At 49.7% G+C, this 14,067-nt stretch overlaps 1 protein-coding gene across 1 annotated transcript; it reads left to right on the plus strand.

Annotated features, from left to right (window-relative positions):
- The first annotated feature begins 11,549 nt into the window (after positions 1-11,549).
- Positions 11,550-12,077, plus strand: LOC136565810 (synapsin-1-like). The gene has a single exon (XM_066564618.1). It carries the CDS (start codon positions 11,550-11,552, stop codon positions 12,075-12,077), a length of 528 nt encoding a protein of 175 aa, XP_066420715.1.
- The last annotated feature ends 1,990 nt before the right edge of the window (positions 12,078-14,067 follow it).

Here is a 14,067-nt window from a genome sequence, read left to right on the forward strand (position 1 = left end):
ATGAGGGAGCCCAGGTTAGGAGGTGATACAGAGATGGTAATTTGGGGGAGCCGAATGTCACTGGGAGAGAGTGAAGATGCAGTGGAGGAGAAGGTAGACTAAATGAGTGGTTAGGTGGGGGTCCTCCCAAAGGAGGTTTACAGCCCTTTGGGAGCTGTAAACCCCAAAATTGCCTGGAAGTTTTGGGGGTGTTTGTGCAAAAAATACAAAAAACCATACCATTTCTTATCTTTTACGAATATAAAAAAAATGACTCTTGGTAAAATTTATTTCAAAATAGAACCTTGTATCTACTGTACTATATACAAGATAGTGGAGTATTAGAAATTCTAAATACAGATATATAGGGCTTAAAAAAGCAAATACAACTTTTATGTACATAAAATAAAAAATAAAGGGCTTGAAAATGGAAGAAAATATCTCTCTGATGGCACTAGAAATATATCGAACTATTCAGAGTTTTTCTCTCAGCATAAGACAGTCAGGTCTTGGATGGGACTGAAATTGCTGCTGCAAACCAATGTTAAGTACCAGTGGGAATGTCTACAAAGGGACACAATTTTCCATGGGAAAAAAAAGTTATTTCCCCGGGGTCTGGGGATCAGATTAAAGGTGGCCTTTGGGACACTAAGAACTTGCAGGGTCCTAGTTGCTGGCAGATTTACTTACGGAGAAATCCAGCAAAGTTTGCCAACTTCTACCTTGGCACGTCACGGTCTGCCATTCAGAGGGGTTGCGAAGCGAGGCCATTTTCCATGGGAAAAAGAAGTCATTTCCCCAGGGTCTGGGTAGCAGATGAAAGGTGGCCTTTGGGGCTCTAAGGACTTGCAGGGTCCTCATTGCTGACAGCTTTAGTTTTGGAGAAATCCTGCAAAGTTTGCCAATTTCTAGCATGGCCCTGCCATGTCAGGGCAAGTGGCCCCAAATTGAGGCCATATTGAAAAAAGAAGTCAATTCCAGAGGGTCTGGGTATCACTTGAAAGCTGGCCATGGGGCTGCAAAAGACTTTAAGGGTCCTAGTTGCTGGCAGCTTTAGTTTTGGAGAAATACAGCAAAGTTTGCCAAGTTTGAGCTTATCACCGCACTTTCGCCTAGGGTGAGTGGCCGAAAACAGAGGCCATTTTCCATGGGAAAACAAAGTCATTTCCCCATGGTCTGCGGATCAGTTTATCATTGCCCTTTGGGGCTCTAAGGACTTGCAGGGTCCTAGTTGCTGGCAGCTTTAGTTTTGGAGAAATCCAGCAAAGTTTGCTAATTTCACAATTGGCACAACCCTGTCAGTCAGGGTGAGTGGCCGCAAACGGAGGCCATTTTCCCTGGGAAAAAGAAGTCCTTTCCCCAGGTTCTGGGTATCAGTTCAAAGGTGGCCATTGGGCTGCTAAGGATTTGCAGGGTCCTAGTTACTGGCAGGTTTAGTTTTGGAAAAATCCAGCAAAGTTTGCCAATTTTGAGCTTGACATCGCTGTGTCGGCCAAGGCGAGTGACCCCAAATGAAGTCCACTTTCCATGGGAAAAAGATGTCATTTCCCTAGGGTCTGGCGGTCAGTTGAAATGCGGCCATTGGGGTTCAAACGCCTTGCAGGGTCCTACTTGCTGGGAGATTTAGTTCTTGACAAAGAACAAAGTCTGCCAATTTCGATCTTGGCACCACCCTGTCGGCCAGGGTGAGTGTCTGCAAACGGATGCCATTTTCCATGGGAAAAAGAAGAAATTTCCCCACAGTTTGGGTATCAGATGAAAGTTGGCCTTTAGGGCTCTAAGGACTTGCAGGATCTTTGTTGCTGGCAGCTTTAGTTGTGGAGAAAGCCAGCAAAGTATTCCAATTTCTCGCTTGGCACATCTCATTCTACCAGGGGGAGTGGCTGCAAATGGAGGCTGTATTCAATGGGAAAATTATATCATTTCCCCAGAGTCTGGGTATCAGATAAAAGGTGGTTTTCGGGGCGCTTAGTATTGGAGAAGTCTTACTTTCTCGCGGTTTTAGTTTTGGAGAAATCTAGCAAAATTTGGAAATTTCTTGCATGGCACATCACAGTCTACCAGGGTGAGGGTTTGAAAAGGTAGGCCCTTTTCCATGGGAAAAAGAAGTAATTTCCCCAGGGTCTGCGTATCAGTTGAAAGGTGACTTTTAGGGCTCTATGGACTTGCAGGGTCCTTGTAACTGGCAGATTTAGTTCTGGAGAAATCCAGCAAAGCTTGCCAACTGCTAACCTGGCACCTCCCTGTTGGCCAGAGCAAGTGGCCTCAAACGGAGGCCATTTTCTGTGTCAAAAAGAAGTCCTTTCCTCAGGGTCTGGGTATCAATTGAAAGGTCACTTTTGCGGCCCTACAGCTTTGCAGGGTCCTAGTAACTGGCCAGTTAAGTTTTGGAGAAATCCAACAAGGTTGCGCATTTCTACCTGGGCACCGCCCTGTTGGCAAGGATTGAGTTGCTCCAAACAGAGTCCATTTTCCATGGGTAAAAATAGTCCTCTCCCCAGGGTCCTGGTATCAGATGAAAGGTGGCCTTGTGGCTCTCAGGAAGTGCAGGGTCCTACCTGGTGGCAGCTTTAGTTTTGGAGAAATCCAGCAAAGTGTGCCCTTTTCTAGCTTGGCACTGCCTTGTCGGGCAGGGCCTGTGGCTGCAAACCGAGCCCTCTTTCCGTAGGAATAGGAAGTCATTTACCACTGTCCGAATTTCAGATGAAAGGTGGCCTTTGAGGCTCTGCAACCTTGCAGGGCCCAGTTGCTGGCTTCTTTAGTTTTGGAGAAATCCAGCAAAGTTTGCCAATTTTGCCCTTTGTAGCACCCTGACGGAAGGGGCGGGTGGCCGCAAACAGAGGCATTTTTCCGTGTGGAAAAGAAGTCATTTCCTCAGGGTCTGGGTATCAGTTGAAAGGTGATTTTTCGGGCGCTAAGACTTTGCAGGGTCCTAGTTACTGGCAGATTTAGTTTGGGCGAAATCCAACAAGGTTGCCATTTCTACCTCGGCACCACCCTGTTGGCAAGGATTGAGTTAATTCAAACAGAGTCCATTTTCCATGGAAGAAAAGAAGTCCTCTCCCCAGGGTTCTGGTATCAGATGAATGGTGGCCTTGGGTCTCTAAGGACATGCAGGGTCCTAGTAGCTGGCAGCTTTAGCTTTGGAGAAATCCATCAAAGTGTGCCCAATTCTTTCTTGGGTCCGCACTCTCAGCCAGAGCGAGATGCTGCTGATTGAGGCCATTTTCTGTGGGATAAAAAAATCCTTTCCCCAGGGCCTGGTATCACTTGGTAGTTGACTTTTTGGGCTCAAAATCTTGCGGGGTCCTAGTTGCTGGCTGCTTTAGTTTTGGAGAAATACAGCAAACTTTGCGCATTTCTTACCTGATACTGCCCTGTCGGCCAGAGTGAGTGGCCTCAAATGCAGGCCATTTTCCACGTGGAAAGCAGTCCTTTCCTCACAGTTCAGGTATCAGTTGAAAGCTGCATTTTAGAACTATAAAACCTTTCAGGGTCCTAGTTGCTAGAAGCTTTAGTTTGGGAGAAATCCAGCAAGGTTTTCCTGTTTGGAGCATGGCACATCCCAGTTGGACAGGGTGAGTGGCTGCAAAGGGAGGCAATTTTCCATGAGAAAAAAGGAGTCATTTCCATAGAGTCTGGGTATCAGATGAAAGGTGGCCTTGGGGTCTAAGTACGTGCAGGGTCCTAGTTGTTGGAAGCTTTAGTTTTGGAGAAATCCAACAAGGTTTGCCCATTTCTACCTGGGCACCGCCCTGTTGGCAAGGATTGAGTTGCTCCAAACAGAGTCCATTTTCCATGGGTAAAAGTAGTCCTCTCCCCAGGGTTTTGGTATCAGATGAATGGTGGCCTTGGGGCTCTCAGGAAGTGCAGGGTCCTACCTGGTGGCAGCTTTAGTTTTGGAGAAATCCAGCAAAGTGTGCCCTTTTCTAGCTTGGCACTGCCTTGTCGGGCAGGGCCTGTGGCTGCAAACCGAGCCCTCTTTCCGTAGGAATAGGAAGTCATTTACCACTGTCCGAATTTCAGATGAAAGGTGGCCTTTGAGGCTCTGCGACCTTGCAGGGTCCTAGTTTCTGGCAGCTTTAGTTTTGGAGAAATCCAGAAAGATTTCCAATTTCGCGCTTCGTACCGCCCTGTTGGACAGGGTGAGGGGTCGCAAACAGAGGCATTTTTCCATGTGGAAAAGAATTCATTTCCTCAGGGTCTGGGTATCAGTTGAAAGGTGGCCTTGGGGCTCTAAGGCCTTGCAGGGTCCTAGTTGCTGGCAGCTTTAATTTTGGAGAAATACAGCAAAGTTGGCCAATCTCTTACCTGGCACTGCCTTCTCAGCCAGAGCGAGTGGCCTCAAACGGAGGCCATTTTCCATGTGGAAAAGAAGTCCTTTCGTCAGGGTCTGGGTATCAGATGAAAGGTGACTGTTAGGGCTCAAAGGCCTTGCAGGTTGCCAGTTGCTGGCTTCTTTAGCTTTGGAGATATCCAGCAGACTTTTCCCATTTGGAGTATGGCACAGCCCTGTTGGACAGGGCGAGTGACCACAAACAGAGGCAATTTTCCATGGGAAGAAGGAGTCATTTCCCCAGAATCTGGGTATCAGAAGAAAGGTTTTCTTGGGGCTCTAAGGACGTGCAGGGTCCTAGTTGCTGGCTGCTTTTGTTTTGGATAAATCCAGCAAAGTTTGCCAATTTCTAACATGGACGCACCCTGTCGCCCAGAGTGAGTGGCCTCAAACGGAGGCCATTTTCCATGTGGAAAAGAAGTCCTTTCTTCAGGGTCTGGGTATCAGTTGAAAGGTGACTCTTAGGGCTCAAAGGCCTTGCAGAGTCCAAGTTTCTGGCAGCTTTAGTTTTGGAGAAATCCAGCAGAGTTTACCCGTTTGGAGTAGGGCACAGCCCTGTTGGACAGGGCGAGAGGCCGCAGAGAGAAGCCATTTTGCATGGGAAGAAGGAGCAATTTCCACAGAGTCTGGGTATCAGAAGAAAGGTTGTCTTGGGGCTCTAAGGACTTACAGGGTCCTAGTTGCTGGCTGCTTTAGTTGTGGAGAAATCCAGCAAAGTTTGCAATTTTGAGCTTGGTAACGCCCTGTCGGAAGGCGCGAGTGGCTGCAGAAAGAGGAATATTTCCGTGAGAAAAAGAAGTTATTTCCCCAGGGTCTGGCTATCATTTGAAAGGTGGCCTTCGAGTCCCTAGGGACTTGCAGGGTCCTAGTTGCTGGCAGCTTTCGTTTTGGAAGAGTCCAGCACAGTTTGTAAATTTCTTGCTTGGCACTGCCCTGCCTGACAGGCCAAGTGGCCACAAATGAAGGCCATTTTGCATGGGAAAAATGTCCCTTAGCCAGGGTCTCAGTAATATGTTCAAGGTGGCCTTTGAGGCTCTAAGTACTTCCAGGGTCCTAATTGCTGCCAGCTTTTCTTTTGGAAAAATCCAGCTAAGATTTGGTAATTCTAGCTTGGCTCCCCACTTTCTGCCAGGGTGAGAGGCCAGAAATGGAGGCCATTTTCCATGGGGAAAATGAAGTCATTGGCCAAGGGTCTGGGTATCAGATGAAAGGTGGCTTTTGGGGCCCTAAGGACTTGCAGGGTCCGAGTTGATGGCAGCTTTCGTTTTTGAGGAGTCCAGCACAGTTTGTAAATTTCTCGCTTGGCACTGCCTTGCCTGCCAGGCCAAGTGGCCAGAAATGGAGGCCATTTTGCATGGGAAAAATGTCCCTTAGCTAGGGTCTCAGTAATATGTTCAAGGTGGCCTTTGAGGCTCTAAGTACTTCCAGCGTTACAGTTGCTGCCAGCTTTTCTTTTCGAAAAATCCAGCAAAGATTTGGTAATTCTCGCTTGGCTCCCCACTTTCTGCCAGGGCGAGTGGGTACAAACGGAGGGCATTTCCCATGGGGATAAAGAAGTCCTTTCCCCAGGGTCTGGGTGTCAGATGAAAGGTGGCCTTTGGGGCTCTCAGGACTTGCTAGCTCCTAGATGCTGGCAGCTTTAGTTGTGGAGGAATCCAGCAAAATTTACAAATTTCACAAGGGAACAATGCAGATGGCCAGGGCGAGCGGCCTCAAACTGACCCCATTTTCCATGGGGAAAATGTAGTCCTGTCCCCAGGGTCTGGGTATCAATGACAGGTGGCTTTTAGGGCTCTAAGGATTTGCAAGCTCCTTGTAGCCGGCAGCTTTAGTTGTGGAGGAAAGCAGCAAAGTTTAAAAATTTCTCATTGGGCACTGCCCTGTTGACCAGGGCAAATGGCGGCAAAATGAGAGGCCATTTTCCATGGGAAAAAGAAGTCCTTTCCCCAGGGTCTGGGTGTCAGATGAAAGGTGGCCTTTGGGGCTCTCAGGACTTGCTAGCTCCTAGATGCTGGCAGCTTTAGTTGTGGAGGAATCCAGCAAAATTTACAAATTTCACAAGGGAACAATGCAGATGGCCAGGGCGAGTGGCCTCAAACTGACCCCATTTTCCATGGGGAAAAGAAGTCATATCCCCAGGGTCTGGCTATCAATTATAGGTGACCTTTGGGGCTCTAAGGACTTGCAAGCTCCTAGTTGCCGGCATCTTTAGTTGTGGAAGAATCCAGCAACGCTTAAAAATTTCTCATTGGGCACTGCCCTGTTAGCCAGGGAAAATGGCTGCAAAGAGAAGCCATTTTCCATGGGGATAAAGAAGTCCTTTCCCCAGGGTCTGGGTGTCAGATGAAAGGTGGCCTTTGGGGCTCTAAGGACTTGCAGGGTACTTCTTACTGGCAGCTTTAGATTTGGAGAAATCCAGCAAAGATTGCAAATTTCTTGCTGGGCACCACCCTCATGGTCAGGGTGAGCGGCCAGAAATCGAGGCCATTTTCCATGGGGAAAATGAAGTCATTGGCCAAGGGTCTGGGTATCAGATGAAAGGTGGCATCTGGGGCTCTAAGGACTTGCAGGGTCCTAGTTGCTGGCAGCTTTCAGTTTGAAGAATCCAGCACAGTTTGTAAATTTCTTGCTTGGCACAGCCCTGCCTGCCAGGCCAAGTGGCCAGAAATGGAGGCCATTTTGCATGGGAAAAATGTCCTTTAGCTAGGGTCTCTGTAATATGTTCAAGGTGGCCTTTGAGGCTCTACGTACTTCCAGGGTTACAGTTGCTGCCAGCTTTTCTTTTGGAAAAATGCGGCAACAATTTGGTAATTCTAGCTTGGCTCCCCACTTTCTGCCAGGGTGAGTGGCTGCAAACCGAGGCCATTTCCCATGGGGAAAAAGAAGTCCTTTCCCCAGGGTCTGGGTGTCAGATGAAAAGTGGCCTTTGGGGCTCTCAGGACTTCTAGCTCCTAGATGCTGGCAGCTTTAGATTTGGAGAAATCCAGCAAAGATTGCAAATTTCTTGCTGGGCACCACCCTATTGGTCAGGGTGAGAGGCCAGAAATGGAGGCCATTTTCCGTGGGGAAAATGAAATCATTGGCCCAGAGTGTGGGTATCACACGAAAGGTGGCATCTGGGGCCCTAAGGACTTGCAGGCTCCTCGTTGCCAGCAGCTCTAGTTTTAGAGAAAATCAGCCAAGTTTGCAAATGTCACAGAGGGCAACAATGCAGAGAGCCAGGGCGAGTGGCCTCAAAATGACCCCATTTTCCATGCGGAAAATGAAGTCCTGTCCCCAGGGTCTGGGTATCAATGACAGGTGGCTTTTAGGGCTCTAAGGATTTGCAAGCTCCTTGTAGCCGGCAGCTTTAGTTGTGGAGGAAAGCAGCAAAGTTTAAAAATTTCTCATTGGGCACTGCCCTGTTGACCAGGGCAAATGGCGGCAAAATGAGAGGCCATTTTCCATGGGAAAAAGAAGTCCTTTCCCCAGGGTCTGGGTGTCAGATGAAAGATGGCCTTTGGGGCTCTAAGGACTTGCACGGTACTACTTACTGGCAGCTTTAAATTTGGAGAAATCCAGCAAAGTTTCAAAATTTCTTGCTGGGTACGACCCGGTTGGTCAGGGTGAGAGGCCAGAAAGGGAGGCCATTTTCCATGGGGAAAATGAAGTCATTGGCCAAGGGTTTGGGTATCAGATGAAAGGTGGCTTTTGGGGCTCTAAGTACTTCTAGGGTTACAGTTGCTGCCAGCTTTTCTTTTGGAAAAATGCAGGAAAGATTTGGTAATTCTAGCTTGGCTCCCAAATTTCTGCCAGGGTGAGTGGGTACAAACGGAGGCCATTTCCCTTGGGGAAAAAGAAGTCCTTTCCCCAGGGTCTGGGTGTCAGATGAAAGGTGGCCTTTGGGGCTCTAAGGACTTGCAGGGTACTACTTACTGGCAGCTTTAGATTTGGAGAAATCCAGCAAAGATTGCAATTTTCTTGCTGAGCAGCACCCTATTGGTCAGGGTGAGAGGCCAGAAATGGAGGCCATTTTCCATGGGGAAAATGAAGTCATTGGCCAAGGGTCTGGGTATCAGATGAAAGGGGGCTTTTGGGGCCCTAAGGACTTGCAGGGTCCGAGTTGATGGCAGCTTTCATTTTTGAGGAGTCCAGCACAGTTTGTAAATTTCTGATTGGCACTGCCTCTCCTGCCAGGCCAAGTGGCCAGAAATGGAGGCCATTTTGCATGGGAAAAATGTCCTTTAGCTAGGGTCTCAGTAATATGTTCAAGGTGGCCTTTGAGGCTCTAAGTACTTCCAGGGTTACAGTTGCTGCCAGCTTTTCTTTTCGAAAAATCCAGGAAAGATTTGGTAATTCTCGCTTGGCTCCCCACTTTCTGCCAGGGCGAGTGGCCTCAAACTGACGCCATTTTCCATGGGGATAAAGAAGTCCTTTCCCCAGGGTCTGGGTGTCAGATGAAAGGTGGCCTTTGGGGCTCTAAGGACTTGCTAGCTCCTAGATGCTGGCAGCTTTAGTTGTGGAGGAATCCAGCAAAATTTACAAATTTCACAAGGGAACAATGCAGATGGCCAGGGCGAGCGGCCTCAAACTGACCCCGTTTTCCATGGGGAAAATGTAGTCGTGTCCCCAGGGTCTGGCTATCAATGACAGGTGGCTTTTAGGGCTCTAAGGATTTGCAAGCTCCTTGTAGCCGGCAGCTTTAGTTGTGGAGGAAAGCAGCAAAGTTTAAAAATTTCTCATTGGGCACTGCCCTTTTCTGCCAAGTCAAATGGCTGCAAAGAGAGGCCATTTTCCATGGGAAAAAGAAGTCCTTTCCCCAGGGTCTGGGTGTCAGATGAAAGGTAGCTTTTGGGGCTCTAAGGACTTGCTAGCTCCTAGATGCTGGCAGCTTTAGTTGTGGAGGAATCCAGCAAAATTTACAAATTTCACAAGGGAACAATGCAGATGGCCAGGGCGAGTGGCCTCAAACTGACCCCATTTTCCATGGGGAAAAGAAGTCATGTCCCCAGGGTCTGGCTATCAATTATAGGTGGCCTTTGGGGCTCTAAGGACTTGCAAGCTCCTAGTCGCCGGCATCTTTAGTTGTGGAGGAATCCAGCAACGCTTAAAAGTTTCTGATTGGTCACTGCCCTCTTAGCCAGGGTAAATGGCTGCAAAGAGAAGCCATTTTCCATGGGGAAAAAGAAGTCCTTTCCCCAGGCTCTGGGTGTCAGATGAAAGGTGGCCTTTGGGGCTCTAAGGACTTGCAGGGTACTTCTTACTGGCAGCTTTAGATTTGGAGAAATCCAGCAAAAATTGCAAATTTCTTGCTGGGCACCACCCTATTGGTCAGGGTGAGAGGCCAGAAATGGAGGCCATTTTCCATAGGGAAAATGAAATCATTGGCCCAGGGTGTGGGTATCACACGAAAGGTGGCATCTGGGGCCCTAAGGGCTTGCAGGCTCCTCGTTGCCAGCAGCTCTAGTTTTGGAGAAAATCAGCCAAGTTTGCAAATGTCACAGAGGGCAACAATGCAGATAGCCAGGGCGTGTGGCCTCAAACTGACCCCATTTTCCATGGGGAAAATGAAGTCCTGCGTGACTGTGGTCACAAGGGTTTTCAGGGTGAAGAAGAGACGAGAATGTTGACTCCATGATCAGAAGGCTTGATTTATTATTTTATGATATATGTTACATTAGACTATACTAAAAAGCAATAGAAAGGAAAAGGTTTCTTGAGAAGCTAGCTAAGCTAAGAATAGAAAAGAATGAATAACAAAGATCTGTGTCCCCGACAGAGGAAGAGCCAGCTCTGCCATGAGTGGTCAAGAAATCCAAACACCCACAGGAGACCAATCAAGGGTCTACCTGTTGCATTCCACAGCAGCAGATAACCATTGTTTACTTTGGTTGCTGAAACTGCTCCTAAGACAGGATTTTTCATGAAAGATGTCTGCGACTTGTTACCTTTTTTTATTTAGTTAAATTAAAAGGAAAAAGTGTTTGTAATTTTCTCTGCTGTACTCATGCCAAAGAAAAAGACAAACACTTGACAGGTTATCTGTTGCCAATCAAACTCCACTCAAGTGCTCCTGTGGAATGCACTGGGAATTTCTTCACCTGTAGAACATAAAATTCTATCATATTACTAAAACAATTCTATAATATAAGAAAATGAAAAAACAATGCAAAGAAAATTCAAGTCCAAGCAGCTGAGTTTCAGGAAAAGTCCATGGCTTGAAGATGTTCCTCTTTGCCATATCTGAAAGTTTCTTTTGGTCCTGAAACAGGCTTGCTACAGAAAAGTCCATCAATAGTTATCAATAGTCCATTGAAAGTCTTCAAACAATTTCGAGAAAGTTTCTGAAATGTCTTGCCACAGCCCTTTATTGAACAACTTGGGCTGAAGCCAATCCCTGGCTCCTCAATGCCTCTGCTCAATGCCTCTGAGCTGCTGCCAGCTCTTTCACCCTTTTTTATTCATTTAAATTTTTTTTTTTTTGTCTTGTTGGAAAGAGCAGCAGCAGCAGAGGAGCCAGAGAGAGGCCCTTGGGGGCCCTGGCCCATGTGGAAGGATCAGGAACCCCAGACCTGGCCCACAGAAAGGTGGCCCAGGACCAGAAGGGGGAAGCAAAGCCCCCAAACCCAACAGGAGGCCGGGAGGTAGCCCTGGCCCAAGCAACCAAGCCAGACAGCCCAGGCCCAGCCCCCGAGGCAGGCTCTGCATTGGCACAGACCCGCACCCTGCTGCCAGTACAATGGCAGAAGGGGTGACCAAACGCTTCCTTTCCCCAAAATCACCGAGGCATGCCGGCAATGGGAAGACAGAAACTGTCCCGAGAAACTTCGTCTCGGGTCTGGGGATGTCCTTTCCCCACAGCAGACAAGCGATGCTCGCTTCCTGCTGTGCCCTCTGCCTCTGCAATGCAAATGCAACAGGTGTTCCTCCCATCTGCCTCACAGCACCACCTCCACCCCCTCTGGGCTGGGGACCAGGGGCAGAACTTTCGGGACCCACCTCCCCCTCGCCGCTGGGGCGCACGAGGGGCGGCAGAGAGATTCGCATCCCCCAGGGGAAAACCCGGACCAAACACCCCCCAACCCGCCAAGTATGCTGATCTTGAAAACAGGCAGCCAGGCTGCACCCACAGCCAGCTGTCGGGCCATGCCTCCTCCACGGAAGGACAGGCTGACGCCCTCTTCCCCTGTCCCAGCTCCCCCCGTAGGGGCAGCCCCGGGACAACCCGAAAAACTCGGGGAGGAAGTCACGCTGGATGCAGGAGGCGCCGCTGCAGCTGCCGCCGGCTCCAAGGCAGCCTCTGACGCAGACACGGAGGACGGAGTCCCCGCAGGCGGCAGAACTGCTGGGGCGGGCAGCGGGGCCACCTGGGGAGGCGGCGGGGGCGGCACGGGGTCGGCAGCTTCTTCTGCGCCGGACATCGGCTGCAGAAGCGCAGTCGCAGAAGGCGGCGGGACGGCCGGGGGGAGCGGTGGATCGCTGTTGCCCAGCAACATCGGCGCAGCCGCGGGAAGCGGTGTCTCTGAGGCCTCAGATGCATGCAGGGAAGCCGGCGGAACCGCGGCCGGAGCGCCCACAGGCTCCCCCGGAGGGGCGGCCGCGGGACGGGCCGCGCGGGGAACCGCCCGCACCCGCGGGGCGGGTTGAGGCGGCGCTCGGGGCGCTGGCCGGGGCGGTGCTCGCGGCGCCAGCCGGGGCGGCGCCGCCCAGTCCCATCCCCCCCGAGAGCAACGGGAGGGGGGAACAAACGGCTCCGTCTGAGCATGCTCCGAAGACGCAGTAAAAAAAACTTCGGCTGCGGGCGAAACTTCGCCCCCCCACTGTGGTTCAGGGGGGCTGGAAAGCAGCAGATCGTCCCCCTCCAAAGGGTCTTCCCCCGGAATTGGGGGGAACGGGGCTTTCCCCTTGCAGTAAGCAATCCAGGGAAAAACAGCTGCTCTCCGTTTCAAGACTAGAAAGAGCTTCAAAAGGGTTGGATAAATCGAGGGGCATCCGAACCCCCGGTATAAAAAGAATTGGAAAATGGAGCCCATACACTCCCAGACAAACACATCGAGGGCATATAGCACATTCGTAAAAAACCCAAAGAGCTTTGCCCATCGAAAAAACTCATGGAGATCTGTCTCCAACAGGAGAATTCTGTCCTCTTCACCCCATTTTTGCCAGAGGGCAATAAGTTTCTCCTCTGAAGGGGAGAATGGAACCTCATCCTCTAGGGGAGGAGTCCTCCAGATGAGCAGCCACAAACTGTGAATGGCCTCATCTTTAGGAGGGGAAAAACCAACAGTACCTTGTGACAGTGTCCAGGACTCTCTGGCTATCTGCACGGTGCAGCTGAGCTTTCTGAACATCTTCCTGGAGGCTTTTCAGAAGGTTCCCTTTGTGGTCAGCCTTGCTGTGAACTCTGTCCAAATTCGGATCTTCAGTTCTTCAGCTCCTGGCTAGAATCCACTTCTGTGGTCACTTGTGAAGCAACCATCAATGCCACACATTCGGGGTTTACCCAGTGTAGCAATGCTCCTCTGGTGGTCTCACCAAGTGATGATTGTCCTCCTCAGTCGGGGGTCACCAATTGTGACTGTGTGTGGTCACAAGGGTTTTCAGGGTGAAGAAGAGACGAGAATGTTGACTCCATGATCAGAAGGCTTGATTTATTATTTTATGATATATGTTACATTAGGTCTATACTAAAAAGCAATAGAAAGGAAAAGGTTTCTTGAGAAGCTAGCTAAGCTAAGAATAGAAAAGAATGAATAAACAAGATCTGTGTCCCCGACAGAGGAAGAGCCAGCTCTGCCATGAGTGGTCAAGAAATCCAAACACCCACAGGAGACCAATCAAGGGTCTACCTGTTGCATTCCACAGCAGCAGATAACCATTGTTTACTTTGGTTGCTGAAACTGCTCCTAAGACAGGATTTTTCATGAAAGATGTCTGCAACAGTCCTGTCCCCAGGGTCTGGGTATCAGTGACAGGTGGCTTTTAGGGCTCTAAGGATTTGCAAGCTCCTTGTAGCCGGCAGCTTTAGTTGTGGAGGAAAGCAGCAAAGTTTAAAAATTTCTCATTGGGCACTGCCCTGTTGGCCAGGTCAAATGGCTGCAATGAGAGGCCATTTTCCATGGGAAAAAGAAGTGCTTTCCCCAGGGTCTGGGTGTCAGATGAAAGGTGGCCTTTGGGGCTCTAAGGACTTGCAGGGTACTACTTACTGGCAGCTTTAGATTTGGAGAAATCCTGCAAAGATTGCAAATTTCTTGCTGGGCACCACCCTATTGGTCAGGGTGAGAGGCCAGAAATGGAGGCCATTTTCCATGGGGAAAATGAAGTCATTGGCCCAGGGTCTGGGTATCAGATGAAAGGTGGCATCTGGGGCCCTAAGGACTTGCAGGCTCCTCGTTGCCAGCAGCTCTAGTTTTGGAGAAAATCAGCCAAGTTTGCAAATTTCACAGAGGGCAACAATGCAGAGAGCCAGGGTGAGTGGCCTCAAACTGACCCCATTTTCCATGGGGAAAATGAAGTCATTGGCCCAGGGTCTGGGTATCAGATGAAAGGTGGCATCTGGGGCTCTAAGGACTTGCAGGCTCCGAGTTGCTGCCAGCTTTCGTTTTTGAGGAGTCCAGCACACATTGTAAGCTTCTCGCTTGGCACTGTGTGGTAGGCATAGGTACAGGCGTTCGGAAGATTTCGGGCTGTGACGGAAAATTACAGGAATCCTTCTACCCCTCTCCCCATAGATAAGGATCACCCATGGAATGTAGCCAAACGTGTAGCCCCCC

The sequence above is a fragment of the Molothrus aeneus genome, chromosome 23 (genome assembly GCF_037042795.1).
Source record: "Molothrus aeneus isolate 106 chromosome 23, BPBGC_Maene_1.0, whole genome shotgun sequence".
Lineage (NCBI taxonomy): Eukaryota > Metazoa > Chordata > Aves > Passeriformes > Icteridae > Molothrus > Molothrus aeneus.

What these genes read in the sequence shown, in the direction of transcription:
- LOC136565810 (XM_066564618.1), top strand. Translation starts at nt 11,550, where the DNA reads ATGCAGGAGGCGCCGCTGCAGCTGCCGCCGGCTCCAAGGCAGCCTCTG.